At 44.7% G+C, this 15,192-nt stretch overlaps 1 protein-coding gene across 1 annotated transcript in view; it reads left to right on the top strand.

The window, feature by feature from the left end:
• LOC147747702 (potassium channel subfamily T member 2) overlaps positions 1–15,192 on the top strand; it is a 1,549,272-nt gene that overhangs the window by 1,139,157 nt on the left and 394,923 nt on the right. Inside the window, exon 15 of the mRNA XM_086926024.1 lies at positions 2,088–2,196. Within this exon, the coding sequence (XP_086782150.1) occupies positions 2,088–2,196 (109 nt within the window). The remainder of the gene's footprint in view (positions 1–2,087; positions 2,197–15,192) is intronic.

Genomic DNA, 15,192 nt, shown 5'->3' with positions numbered 1-15,192 from the left:
GGTAACGGAATGCCCCAATTCTGGGGAGCCTGTAATCCCTTGTCATATCCTGAAAAGATAGGAAGGTTCTATTCCTAAAGAATTGACCCGAACATTGGATGCTGGCTATACACCAACATTTAGAAAAGCTATCTTAGAAAGAAGGTGGAAGGTTAGGATTGTTACCCAATAAGCTATATGGATGAACTTGGGGTAGCGACAGGCCGATTGTATAGCCTGCCAAACCTTATGACGGACTGATAATGTCTAAAATTGTGTATGCTTGAAATAAGCAGTATTAATCAGTCCTAGATTTGGCTTAATCATTATTGGACCACCACTGTAGAAAGCCAAAACATAAAAGCAGGTAAATAATAATTTGATAAGAGCAGGAGCGCAACCACCCACCTCCCTATGAGAAAGTCGAAGATAGCAGATTGCAGTTTTTTTATAAGCCCAGATAAATTTTTGCCAGCTACTTCCAACTTTATTTTTTTTTAAACCACTTACATAAGTATAAAGGAATAGACTTCAATAAATATAAAGTGGCAATATAATCATCTTAATGATGTTACCTCTCCTAATCTGAGCAAGATGAGGCCTATGTCATTTTCTAAATAAAGAAAGAGATTCAGTGTAAAGTGTTTAATAATTCAAGGTTACAATAGCTCCTATATTAAGCAATAATTGAATGCCCAAATACTTGGCTGAAGTTACTTACTGAGGGTCTTCCTTATTAGATTCCTTATTAAAGATGATATCCGTTTTATGGATATTTAATTTGTAGACTGAGACTTGCCCAGATGCCATAGCTGCATCGTCTGTTGCTGGCAATGCCGTTACCGGAGATGATGCAAGCACAGAAATGTCATTGGCAAAAGCTAGGATCTTGGCCATTCAGTTGAGCAACGGAACAAACAATGGAATTACAGTTGTTATCTGTAATACCCAAATATAGGGTTCCAGATATAAAGGCAAATAAGGGTGGGAAAAGAGGACAACCATACTGCATTCCCCGACCTATCTGAATAAACTCAGAGAGCATTCCCATGTGTGAATTCTCTAGCTGTCAAAGATAAATAAGGCCTGCTCCTTGTTACAAGGTCTGGGCCCAGTCCGATTTCTGACATAACCATCCACAGGTACCACCAGGAGACTCTGTTGAATGCTTTTTCAGCATCCACCAGGATCATCCAGGTGTAACCATTAAATTACCTCGCCACATCCAAAGCAAAGATGGCAAAATTGACATAGGCGGTAGTGTATCATGGAGGAACAAATCTGTATTGCATTGCATCTATTAATAAGGTTATCACAGCTGTGAGTCAAGAAGACAGAACCCGGGTGGAGAATTTATAATCACAATTTATCCGAGAAACAGGGTGACATGTGCCACAATTTAGAGGGTTCTTATTATTTTTAATAAATATGGATATATACATTTTCCCCAAGGGTGATGGGACTGATGTTAAATAAAGCATGGAGAAGACATTCACTGATATGTGACATACAATACAAGATGTGTATAGTGGAGTAGAAGTCTTAATCTGAATTGCTTGACTCCAATGAAAGCAGAAATGTGCGAAGGGACTGCCAAATATCACTCGGCCTAACCGCAGAGCCAATCATGGAGTCCCACTCTGCAACTCTGGGCAATAGCTTGCTTAATCTCCACAAGGGCCCCCACAATGCTAAGGATGCCTGGCCTCCACCTTGGGGGTGCCCAGGAGTGGACGCCTCACAGGGAAAGCCAGGATGGGTTCCACAGCGGTATTTGTACAAGCGCCTTGAGACCCTTGCAGGTGAGTAGTGCGCTATATAAGTATCAATTTTCAATTTTTACAAATGTTTCATGACATGGACTCTGGCAGGAAGCTAACATGTTCTCTACACAAGACCGAACACATGGGGTAGAAATGTCCCTGTTGTTGCCTTTTCACTTTGAAAGCCGCTAGCAACCAATTCAGAAACGCCCAGAAAACTCAATTGTTAAGAATATTTAATTTTGTAGTAACAATCAGCACATGTTTGATTTATCAGTCTTTAACAATATAAAATGTATTTTTTAATTGTTCCATTAATTATTGTTTTGTTTGTGTTTTGTATAGATCATGTTGTGTGCGAGGAGGAGTTCAAGTATGCCATGCTTGCGTTAAACTGCATTTGTCCTGCAACTTCTACTCTCATCACCCTTCTGGTCCATACCTCAAGAGGACTGTAAGTGTCTGACTTTCAAAGCTGCATCTTTTGGGAGAAGTGTGTCATTGTGGGAGCCGCTCAAATGTTTTCTGTGAGGTTGCCTTGCGATTGACAAAATCATTGTTATAAAGAGGTCACATAGTTTCAATGTTGCCTCCAGGGACAACATTATCATGTAAAAGGGAATTGGCTGTTCTGGTTGTCCTAGACCTGTCTGCCCCCTTCGATACCATCTCCCACAGTGTACTGAAACATTGACTGTGGGAGGTGGGTATCGGAGGGAAAGCCTTTGATTGGTTTGAGAGTTATCTGGCAGACAGATCCACCACTGTTGCTGTAGACACAATAATATCACGTAGCATACCAGTGACGGTTGGGGTCCCACAGGGCTCAATACTTAGCCCCATGTTGTTCAACCTTTACCTAACACCCTTAGCTGGGATTATTAGATCATACGACTTTGAGACCGTGTCTTCCGCCGACAATACACAATTGCTCGTCACCTGTGACTCTGACCACGTCCGCACTCAATCTCGTTTTAAGAGCTGTATGGTCCAAATAAAGAACTGGATGAGCACAAACAAGCTACAATTAAATAGTAGCAGGTCTGAAATCATCTTGTTTGGAAGAGCTGAGGAATTCTGGTCGCAAGATTGGTGGCCTCCTGAATTAGGTACGTGTGCCCCTCCTAAGTCATCAGTACGAAACCTGGGAATTATCATCAACAGATCTCGGTCTATGAAGTCTCACGTTAATCAGGTCTCAGGAGTCTGTTACGGGATTATGCATAGTCTCCATAAAATTTTCAAGTGGCTACCTATTGAAGCAAGGAAACCGCTGGTGCAGGGCCTTGTCATTAGCGTCTCGATTATGGAAATGCCCTGTTCACTGCCCTGAATGATGACCTGCTTTCCAAGCTCCAGATTCTTCAGAACACTGCAGCCAGGCTTGTCCTCAATCTTCCTGGAGATTTCCATCCACCCTTAATCTTCATACCCTTCACTGGCTCCCAGTCCGGCAAAGATGCCATTTCAAAATCTTAAGCCTTGCACATAAGACTATTTATGATGCCGGCCCTTCCTACCTAAAAAACAAACTTCAATGGTACACACCGGGAAGATCATTAAGGTCAGGTTCTAAATCATACCTTGTTCAGCCACGTATTTGAACGGTGCACAACAGAGGCCGCTCACTTTTCATACCTTGCCCCTAAGCTATGGAACAAATTATCTGTACACATTTCATCTACACCTGATCACAAATGTTTCCGCAAAAAACGTAAAACCTGGCTTTTCCCTCAGTAAGCTTACTAGTCTCGGGTTGCTGTCTGTTCTATCGTCCTTTCACTGCTAGCGCCTTGAGACCTCACTGTGAGTTGTGCGCTATATAAGAACGTTTGACATTGACATTGACAATATTGTTTAATACTACTTTTAATTCAAATAAACTTACTGCACAAACTCCTCTCTGGGAGGGTGGCCAATTGGGAGATTTGACACGACTAACAGGCTTTCGGAAATGGAGTCGTATAGGGATTGACCACTTGGGAGATGTTTGGAAGAACAGGACCTTTTTCAAAAGGCCCTGCAGTCTTAGGAGGGGAAGTAGCCAAAATTACCTTAGTTCTGAGAACAACCTGCAAAAGAAGACTAGATGGATGGTGGACTGCTCAGAATCGGAGTCACACAGGCACGGGGTAACAATCTTGACCAGTCGTTCACTTTGGGAGTAGTCACTAGTCTACAAACCGTGCCCAGTCTAAATCTTATCAAGAGCATTCTGTCGTAGCCACTTGGGACAAAATATAAATAAGCTTCCATATCTAAAGATGTAAGCCTTAACTGATGTTCAATAACTGTTGGTCTGGAAACTTCAACTGCTATTCTAAGGGAGCCCAACATTTCAAGGCCCTCTTTCTTCAGGATTTCCCTCGAGACTCGAGCCATAGACCTGGGGTTTGAATAAACATCTGGGTGTCCAAGATCATTCATGAATCTATAGACAAACCTGAGCCAGGAGATCTTCAGCGCACCATCCAGCCCAGTACCGTCATGCAGGTTATATCTATTTAAATGGGTCTGAACGCTAGCCCATATCCTGTGCCAGAGGAGTATTAGCTCATGTTTGATAAGGTCTGCAGATACGGGAGACCCAACTCCTCCTGGCACACAAAGGAGGACATGCCAGGAGGAACAGAAAGAGTGTACCGGAGGAAGGCATTTTCCACCGTTTGTAAAGGGAGGAAATTGGCGATTCCCCACACCCCTGCCCCGTATATCGCTGCTGAGAAGCACTGGGCTTTGTATATTTGCAGAATTTTGCCGGGCAGCTTCCTGCCCAGTTTCTTTGCAAAGATGGCCAGGGCGCTAGTTGATATGCGAAAGCCCATTTTTTCTGCTCAATTGCACGGGACCATGTGTCGTTCTGATTGAAGAGGACACAGAGATACAAGAAAGTATTCATAGATGCTAACTTCCTACCATCAAGGCAGATATCCCTGCCCGTATCCCTACGGGTCCCTGTACCACAGCTCATTATGAATGTCTTGGAAAAATGTATATTTAGACCCAGGTCAAGCATAAAAGTGTTAAAACTGTCCAGAATCCTTTGTAAAGCATTCCCTGTGCGCGCCATTAAGACAGCGTTGTCTGCGTATAGGAGAGCCGGTATACGTCTCCCACCTGCTTGGGAAAAATCTTGCCCACTCTTTAGGAGTGCCTTGGCCAGCCCATTATTGTATAAGTTAAACAGGAAAGGGGCCAGGACACAGCCCTGCCTGACCCCTCTTCTGACAGGAAATCCTGCTGTGCGATGACCCTCCACCCTGTATCTGATGCTAACTGAATCTCCCTCATAAAAACACTGCAGAAAGACAATATATTTGGGTCCACCCCTAGGTCAGCAAGGATCTCCCATAACCTGGCGTGGATTACAGAGTCAAACCCTGCGGTTAAATCAACAAAGACTAAGTATAATCTCCCTTTTTTGGCTTTTGTGTATTTCCCTACGATAATGGCCAGGTTTAAACTCTGTTCTATGGTGCCCAATCCCTCCTGAAACCCATACTGAAGGTCGGAAAGAACATGATTTTTTGCTGCCCAGTCCTGTAATCGCTGCAGGACAACTCGGCCTGCCACCTTCACCATGGAATCGAGGAGGGAAATTAGTCTGTAACAACCAGGATCTTGATGATTTCCCTTCTTGAACATTGGAACAATAATGGACTCAGGTACAAAAGGGGGTGGTGATGGACAGAGCATCTGAATCAATCAAACACTCACACCCAGTCAAAAGATCTGGGTTTAATCCATCACCGTTCTTTAGCCCACTCTGCCACCCCAGTTCAGACATGGCTATATGCAAATTAGTCTGACCACGTGCCTCATGGGAACAGTCCTGCCCGAACTGCCAAGCCATGTCTTCCCTGGACCGGAAACAAGCTTCTGAGGACCGGTTTCTGGCATTCCAGCCGTCTTCAGCCCGGCTTGCTTGAATCCAGAGGCAAAGTGAGCAAGGGACTCACGTCTGAGCATACCCTGCCACACTATGGTGGCCAAAAGCGGTAGAAAAGGGGGTGGTGATGGTCGGAGCATCTGAATCAATCAAACACTCACACCCAGTAAAAAGATCTGGGTTTAATCCATCACCGTTCTTTAGCCCACTCTGCCACCCCAGTTCAGACATGGCTATATGCAAATCAGTCTGACCCTGTGCCTCATGGGAACAGTCCAGCCCGAACTGCCAAGCCATGTCTTCCCTGGACCGGATCAAGCTTCCGAGGACCGGTTTCTGGCATTCCAGCCGTCACCAGCCCGGCTTGCTTGAATCCAGTGGCAAAGTGAGCAAGGGACTCACGTCTGAGCATACCCTGTCACACTTATGGCAGCCAAAAGCGGTACAAAAGGGGGTGGTGATGGATGGAGCATCTGAATCAATCAAACACTCACACCCAGTCAAAAGATCTGGGTTTAATCCATCACCGTTCTTTAGCCCACTCTGCCACCCCAGTTCAGACATGGCTATATGCAAATCAGTCTGACCCTGTGCCTCATGGGAACAGTCCAGCCCGAACTGCCAAGCCATGTCTTCCCTGGACCGGAAACAAGCTTCCGAGGACCAGTTTCTGGCATTCCAGCCGTCTTCAGCCCGGCTATGTGTAAGCATATATATATATATATGCAAATATATATGCTAATATATATATATATTGTTGAATAGGCGGAATTAAGTGTATTCAATCTACAGTTACCTATAAATACAATACCTTGAACACATAGTGGTAGTTAATATTCTGGAGTCATTATCTTTCTATAGTCAGATACACAATCTATTTAAGCAAACAATTAAAGAAACCTGACGGTTTAAATATCTAATATGAGAACTTAGGGCACAGCTTTCCAAACTTTTCATGTTGGTGTCACACTTTTTGGAGATGCATCATTTTGGGACATAGTAAGGCAGTGTAGCGAGCGAGCGTAGCGAGCAATCCCGAACCATTTGACAGCCACGGCCCGTGGAGGGAGTTTCGGTGGGGTGTAGAGGCGGGGTGGGGGAGGGGCATGGTGGGTGGTGCTAAAAACTGGGGTATGGATAATTGAAGGTAAGTAAACAATTTAATTAATAAAACGAATTTCGTAGCGCGCTCTGCATCGCAAAATGTGATGCAGGGTGCGCTACGAAATTAGCTGCGGGCTTCAACTCCTGCCGCAGTACAAAAAATACCCAGTACGAATATCCCTGCACTATGTGGCAAGCACCATGCAGTGCCTGCCACGTGGTGCAGGGATATGTAGGGGGCACCAGCCCCTCAAAACACAAAGCTGAGGGCCAGGGGGGAAAGGAAAGCTTACTACGGGACCCCAGTGTCCTTTTCCACCAGCATTTCCTGGCAGGTAAACCGGCATGAAACGGCTGGTGGGTAGGGTCATCATAATCTCTACAGCGGTGCCTGACAGGCACCGCCACCATTGTAGAGACTGAAGTTCTCTCCAAAGGTCGGACGGGCTTCTTTCTCTGACCATCACCCATCTGCCCGCCACCCTAATGAGTGGGTGGGAATCTTCATTGCGATGGCGGCGGGACTGCCACTGACGAGCTGTCGGTGGTGGTCCCACCGTCATTGTAATCAGGCCCTTAAGATGAGAAGCAAATCTGTTTTGTTGAGACTTACGCCCTCATTGTGAGTTTCAAAGAAGACTTGATTTGGCCTTACTGGATTACAAATTACAAGAGCACATTTAGCCAGGAAACACCTGTTGGAACTTCATTGGGAAAAAAGCTCTAAATAAAGGAAAGTATACAAAACAATTGATGGATAAAAATGTTTGAAATGATCTGAGCCACTGGTAATTACTCAGGTGTAATCCCAGTCCATCGCTACTTTTCAAACCATATCACAACAGTTTCCACCCAGTCGTATGCATATCAGTTTAGGCCCTACTCAAATAGGGACAGTTCAGCTCGAACTGCCAACCCAGATTCTACCTGAACCAAAACACAAGCATCCTAAGACCGGTGTTTCTCAAATTGGGTCGGGTGCAGCTTGGTTCTAGTGGTACAAAGAGCATGAAACCCACATCTGGGCATTCCATTCGCACTTAATGTATCGCAATTTAGTCTACAAAAAAGTAACAGATAAAAGACTTATTTTTATTTTTATTTAAAATAGTTGTATATACGCGCTGGCTAGACCCGAAGGTATCAGAGCGCTTTACATGAGAATCAACAATGTAACAGAAAAAGATCAACAATTACGCAATACATCAAAAAATAGGCAATACAATTAGGAGAGGAGAGAAAGGAGAGAGAAAAGTAGTGGAGGGGGCAGGGGAGGTGAGAAAGGGAGGATAAGGGAAGAGACAACAAGGAGAGATGAAAGGAAGCCGGTCTAAAGACGACTGGGTAGATGACGACCAAGGAGGGAATCCATGGCCCATCTCCCCTATAGCTAAACCAGGTAGCTCCATCGGGCATCAGACAAAAATAGCTCAGTCTCAATACATTGAGAGAGGAGAGAAGGAGAGACATAAATAGAGGGAGGATGCTGGAAGAGACAACAGGAGAGACGAAAGGAAGCCGGTCTAAAGACTGACTGGGTAGGTGACGTTCAAGGAGGGAATCCCCGGCCTGTCTCCCCTATAGCTAAATCAGGAAGCTCCCGCGGGCATCAGACAAAATAGCTAGATCTCAATTGACGAAGGACAATTTACAGATAAACTGGGTGGGGACTAAGGGCCAGGACAGGTGAGGGCAAAGGTCAGTAGCAGGAAAGTGGAGAAGAGTGGAGCAGAGAGAAAAGTTTTATATAGCGCTGGCAGACCCGCGCTGGCTAGACCCGAAGGTATCAGAGCGCTTTACATAAGGTTCCACATAGTAGCAAACATACATCAATTACAAGTTACCAAGGATACCAGTAAAAAAACGTTTATGGAGCATGGAAGAAAAGGAAAATGTAGTGAGGAAGGAAAAGGGGGTAGGGTATAGATAAAATGGAGAGACCAAGGGTAGGTCTGCCCATGGTCCTGCTGGGTAGGTGACGGCCAGGAGGGAATTCGCAGCCCATCTCCTCTTCAGCTATCAGGTAGCTCTACCGGGCATCGGTCATATAGCTAGGTCTCAACAGAAAAACATAAAAGGTATAGAAGACGAGAAGAAAGGAGAATAGAGGGGAAGGGGGTAGGGTGAATGGGAAGGAGGGGATATATGACAGAGAGAAGTCTGCCCAAAGTCCGGCTGGGTATGTGACGGCCAAGGGGGAATAGATAGCTCATCTCCTCTTCAGCTAACAGGTAGCTCCACGGGCGTCGGTCATATAGCAGGGTCTCCATGGTCAAGGGAAAGTTCAAAGAGTAAATGTCCTGGAGAGAGAGCAGGATCAAGGCCATGTGAGGGATGTGATTAAGTTCTGGTTGATGACCAGTTTGATTGACCAGGAGTGGTCAAGCATCGTGGAGTACCAACTGAGGCAGCCATCTTCAGGTCAGACAAGGGGGTTAATCTATGCAGTAATGCGGCGGGTAACAGGGCAAGTGTCTGCATGTCTTAAGAGAGGGTGAATGATGGAGAGAAAAACAGCCAGTGGGAGGGGTAACAGCCATTAGCAGGTCAGGCGAGGCGCCTCTAGAGTCATTCTCCTATAATCAGAGAGCAAATATGGCTCATCCCTATAGGTCAATGTGTGACCCCCTTCAGCGGCAACCTTTGGTTCAATGGACATCAATAGCCTACCTTCTCGTGACCGCTGAGGTGTTCCAGTTGTTGAATTAATCCCAGCCACTGATAATTACTTGGGGTCGCATAACCGTCGATCAATATTATGCACCACATACCACCTCAGTTTGGATCCAGCCATATACAAATCCGTGCTGACCCTACTACATTAGGAACAGTCAAATCCCAAATGGCAAGCCAAGTCCTTCCTGAACTGGAACACAAACAAGCAATGATTGGTTTCGCCCTGGTAGGGTTCTGTTTGTGAAACCATTTATTACCATTTTTTATCTACATGTGTGAGCACAAGTATATCAGCCATAATAAGGCTTGTCAATAAGTTTTTATTTGCAACCAGTTTAGGCATATATACACATTTTCTGTTACTTTTAAAACTGTGTAACCAATGTAAACTTTTCTTACTATCATGGTTACAAAGAAATCAGTCAATACGTTTAGAAGCAGTTTATACACCACTAGAATCTATTAAAAAAATTCCTACCTTTCCCATAGTTCTCATCTGCCTTATGACATAAGGGCACCGCATTGAACACACCTCTAGTATGTCTACATTTTCCACGATCCTTAGATATCAAGTCGTGATGGAAGCTTTACATGCTACATGCTAAATACATATATCACCTTTAGGCCTGCCACAGTTAAAAGGGACAGCTGGTGTGTGATACGTTTTGAAACCATTGCGATGTATCGGTTCAACACTCCAGGTTTCCTGTAAACAAACAATTTGGAATGTTGCCACTCTGTCATATTACACTTACATCGTAACCCAGCCACATTCCAGACTAGAACAGCCACGGAGGTAGGATTAGAGCCAACCTGGGAATAATCTTCCGGTTAACGGTGGAGGCATAGTTGAGAATTGTCTTGGGGAGCGAATGGCACCTATTTACCATTGTGCCTTTCCGAGCACTCGTACCAGGGGCGTAGGAGACAATAAAATCTGGGGGAGACACGGATAACCTTGTGGACTTTCCAGTGACCGTATACAAATCACGGCCCTTTAAACAAATACAATCGCACACTTTTGAAGTGAAATATTGAGAAAAGCAGGCATGTGGTCACAGTTTGCATGTATGCTTTATTGTTATTTAAATTCACATAGTAAGCAGACCAAATGTTTTAAAAAAAACATGTATATAAATCTTGCATCTTCATGCACTAAGCAAACAAAGGTCGCTAATTTAGGGTGGCGGCATCGTGTTGGCAAGTGCATTGTGGTTTGAAAAGTACCTGCTGCTGCATGCCTAGTCTCCAGGAATTTTTAGGCAACAATAAAAATGTGAAGATAACTTCGGTGATTAATGTTCTTTATTGAGAAAGATCAGAGGTTTGTCTAGTGGAAGTTTTGACTCATGGTAAGGTAGCCACAGTGGGGTAATATGCCTGCTGCCAAGAACGTGTACCAAAAAGATCACAAAATGCATATCATGTAAATAGGTCAGTGAGTTACTGCTTTTGTCTGAGAGATTCTTTTGGTATATGCAGTTTATAATTTAAAATCCTAACATTGAACAGTGAGCAACTGTCCTCAAAGAGCTGCATGAACACTTCAAGGTATAGATTAGATAGTTATCCTTTTTCCCCAATTTTTCCTTATCCTGATGTTGGAAAATGGGTTCATTAGGATAGGAATCAATTCTGATTATTAAAGAAAACCCCCAACCATGGTGTTATTTTTTAAATTCTGAGTCTGTGCTTCTCTAGTGTTACAAAGCCATCCTGTGCCCCTGGCACTCCCCAGCTTTTTGCTGACTGGTACTGGTGGTACCTGACTCTGACTAGCCCTGGCCTCTGCCTAACCAGGCCCAGTGCTATGCCGAAAGAGACACTTACAATTACAGTTAAATTACCTACATACACTAGTGTGCACTATGGGTTAGGGTATCCCTATGATTGGCATGTCCTCTCCTATAAGACCCTAGTACATAATAGGCCAGGGGGATTAGAACTATCTTTAAGTCCCTAGAATATAATAGAGCATGCCAGTTTAGAGGCCAGCAGTCCTTTCTGTGCTTGCATGTGTGCACTGCCGAAGCCTGCAGTAAGTTTAAAAGTAGCCTTGTATTGTAGAACTGATTATAAAATGCAAATTGTGCTAAAAACTCGACTTTTGGGTTTGGGGAACAAATCGATCAACTACAATTTTGGGGCAAAATTAAGTTAAGTGGAAAAATGATTTCTACTTAAGTATGGCTGTATCATATTACCACATAATACATAATCTTCTGCATAACCTAACAATTTCACCCAAAACAATTTTGTAGCTCAAATGGATCAAAAATTACAAAAGAAATATGGCTTATGTTGCTGTGAAGTGTAGGGCCTTTTCCAAAGGTTGACTGTCACCTTTCCTACTGCTGCATTTGTATGTTACTTAGGTACTAATGAGGCAAAAGCTTTGCAGAGGCTGTTAGTATGTATAAATATGTCAAAATATTTAAGTATCATAAAAAGTACCTCATTACGCTGCAGCCTTTTTATTGTTGCATAATTTAGTCAACACTGCAACATAATTTTGTCTCCATTGCTTCATTACTCCAGTGGCCCAATGTGGCCCACTTTTACAAGATGCAGGCTGCACATTGTAAAAGTGTTTGTGCATGAAGCAGAGACCATGACGTTTGCAAACTTAGGGGCTGATTAAGATGGCCGGCGGACTTCAGTTCGTCCGCCATCGAATCGGGGATTTGGACAGCTGGCCTTCAAGGCGGCGGCCCCACGATAGACATTACAATGCAGCCGCCACTCTGGCATTTGCAGTGCCTATCTTTTACATTGCAGCAGGTGCTGCTGGCTGCATCATCTGCCGCAATGTAAAAAGAGACATGTTAAATATATATCACTGCACTACGTGGCAGTCATAATGCAGTGCCTTCCACATGGTGCAGTGATATGTAGCGGGGCATCATAGGTGCCCCTCAGGTCCCTTGTCTGGGGGCTGTGGGAAAGGGGCCTGCTACAGCTTCCAAATGTCCCTTTCTGACAGCTTTTCCATGGCGGGTAAGGGACATCGTAATCCCTACAGCGGTACCTGGTAGGCACCACCAGCATTGTAGGAACCACGAGCCCCTCCGCCACACTGGCAGGCTCAAGGAGCCTGTCGGGTGTGTGGCGGTTGGTCTTTCCGACCGCCAGGGAACCGCACGCCATTGTGATATGGCGGGCGGTGATGCAGTCACTGATGGCAGTGGGACTGCCACCGACGGGGTGACTTTGCAGTCACACTGCCATTATAATCACCCCCTAGGTTTGGTGTGCATGCAAATCCTGCATTGCCAACCCCTGGTAAGTTGCACTACTACTGCTGAAAAAAGGCCAATGGAGGTATCAATGAGTGAGGTGCACTGGCCTCAAGGGTCTTGTGACTTCAGTAACAGAGTCACTGTCGATCTAGGCTGTACTTCTTCGTATAAGACATTTCCCTGTCAGGGAACACTACTGCCTATTTGTTTTTGTGCTGTGCTTCTTCGTATGCCTGTCCACAAGACCAATGCTTTATTTGAGCCGGTGCTTTCCGGAGCTCGGCACCTGTACTTAATTGCTAGCACCGTCACTTGGTACAGCTGCTCATTTAAAGATGAGCAGGAAAATAGGTATTTAATTAATTCAATACATGTTTAAAGCAACTAATACCAGCAACACAAACCCTTTTTAAAGATTGGGAGTCTAAATTCTTACACTTGTAGCAGTGTGATGGTTAGTAGTTGTGTAAGTTCTGTCATTGGCCGCGCAGGCAGGGGAAATGTATGGTGCAAACTGCGGTGGGCCCCATCACAAAGGTCCCAGCACTTATTTGTTACAAATGAAGCACTGCGCAAGACTGGAGGTGAACTGCAGTATGGATTGTGGTGGACAGGCCTTCAAGGTTAACTCACTCTTGCCACCATTAGGGTCCACCTGCGAGTGCGAAGACACCAGGACCTCTAAGGTCTATCGGGCCTTCTAAGGTGTAGCATAGGAATGAGCTCTGTCAGGAGTGCAGTCTGGCGGACTGGTCATGAAGGCTGAAAATGGTGCTCTAGTTCCAAATTCAGCAGCTCTGGCCAGAGTGTCATATCCTCTCCCACACTGAACACCATACTGCCCCACTGAGAGAAACTGGCGCTGCCTTCAGCTACAACTCAATTGTGCTGCAATTAAATTCAAATGATGCACTAGACAGCAGTAAAATGCTGCCTGAAAAATATTAATAACAACCTGGAAAAAGTAAACACTCATAGGGAATGCAAGAATAAGCAAAGCATGTGGCATGTAATCAGGAACAACTTGGTTACCTTAACGGTTTTAAACTCATCATTCAGAAATCAGTAGGTGATTTTGCCTGAAAAGTTCAGGACATGGCTACAGGACCAGGAAGGGACCCGTTTCAATGTGTCCACTGCTTATATCCTAACAAAATGTAAACAGTTTGGTTTAAAAAAGACCACATGCCTAAACACAGAGCTGCAGTACACATTTTAGAAGATCAAATAATTAACAGTTGAAAACGATTATATTAAATGTTTCCACTCCAACCATTAACCATGTTTTGCAGTCCCTTTCGGAATGGTGCACTTCCGCACCATGGGAAAACAATGTTGTTCAAAGAAAGAAGATAACAAGAAAGTAGCGCTTTCACTGGTAAACTATGTAAAGTGGAGCTAATGTGTGTGGGTGTAAATAGCAATCTGGCCTGTCTGCTAACTACTCTCCGTCCCGAGGTTGTTGTTTGGAATAGAAAAATCCGCATGTAAGGAGGAGTGAGACAGAGACAGCAAGATGGAGGAATAAAGAGAGAGAGAGAGGGGGGGAGGGCAGCTGCCAGAGGCAGATCAGGAGAGGCGGACACTGTTCTTGCCTTCTCTGGGCATGAAGGAAAAGAGACAGGCTTTTCTTTCCTTCTTTGCTCTTTCCAGAAGCCGAGCCTTCCTGCAGCATAACAAAGGGCAGAAGGCGGGTGGCCTCTTTGACTCCAGGCAGGTCAAGTACAGGGCCATTGGGTAGCGCTTTTGCGCGCTAATGGCCCTGTGAATAATAAAAGGGAGAGGGAAATTCTTTAGTCTCCTCCTCCCCCCCACCCTTGTCCCCCGTGTCCTCCCCACTCTAAAATCTGGGGGATATGTCCCCCGCGTCCCCCACACTTCCTACACCCATGACTCATACTATGGTTAGAGGCTTTATATAGGCCCTCAAAATTACCCTCACTATTCCGGATGGCAGCCATCAGTCAGTCCACTCCATTAAGGGAAGATAGTCCATCAAACCGATTATGAGTCGGAATGCTAAAGAACGAGGGGCTAGGTCACTCCTGCTTCGGGTGTGCTGGCTTATTACATAATTGTATCAGAGTAGTGGGTTGATGAGAAAACCCAAGTGGTAAAACTGCAATTTGGTATGAATTCATGGGTAAAAAACTGGCTGTGCTTAAAATAGTTGCAACCAAATCTGGAGTTTTAAAGGATAAGACCACACCATCTCCCTGAAATTATTTATGTCTCCTTCCAGCCCATTTTACTCTCCTCGACAACTTTATATCTGCAAAAAGAGCGTCTCCTTGCCCCACCCTGCTGTTAAACTATATTTAATGATTTGTTTATAAGGGAATCCTAGGTTTCTTTTTCTGCCATAGATAGCATTGGGACATTAGCCAGGATAAACATAGGGTGTCGCTGCTGGGGGTAAGTCGAAAAAAATCGTTTTTTTTTCGCTTTGTGGATGAAGATGGGTTCTCTGGTGGGGATTGTGGCTAAAGGTGGAAGTGAGGGGATTTCACATGTGTTAGGGGTCTTTTTGTCAATAAGTTCA

The sequence above is a fragment of the Lissotriton vulgaris genome, chromosome 1_1, assembly GCF_964263255.1.
Source record: "Lissotriton vulgaris chromosome 1_1, aLisVul1.2, whole genome shotgun sequence".
NCBI lineage: Eukaryota > Metazoa > Chordata > Amphibia > Caudata > Salamandridae > Lissotriton > Lissotriton vulgaris.
This window is presented reverse-complemented; position numbering and strand designations above follow the sequence as displayed.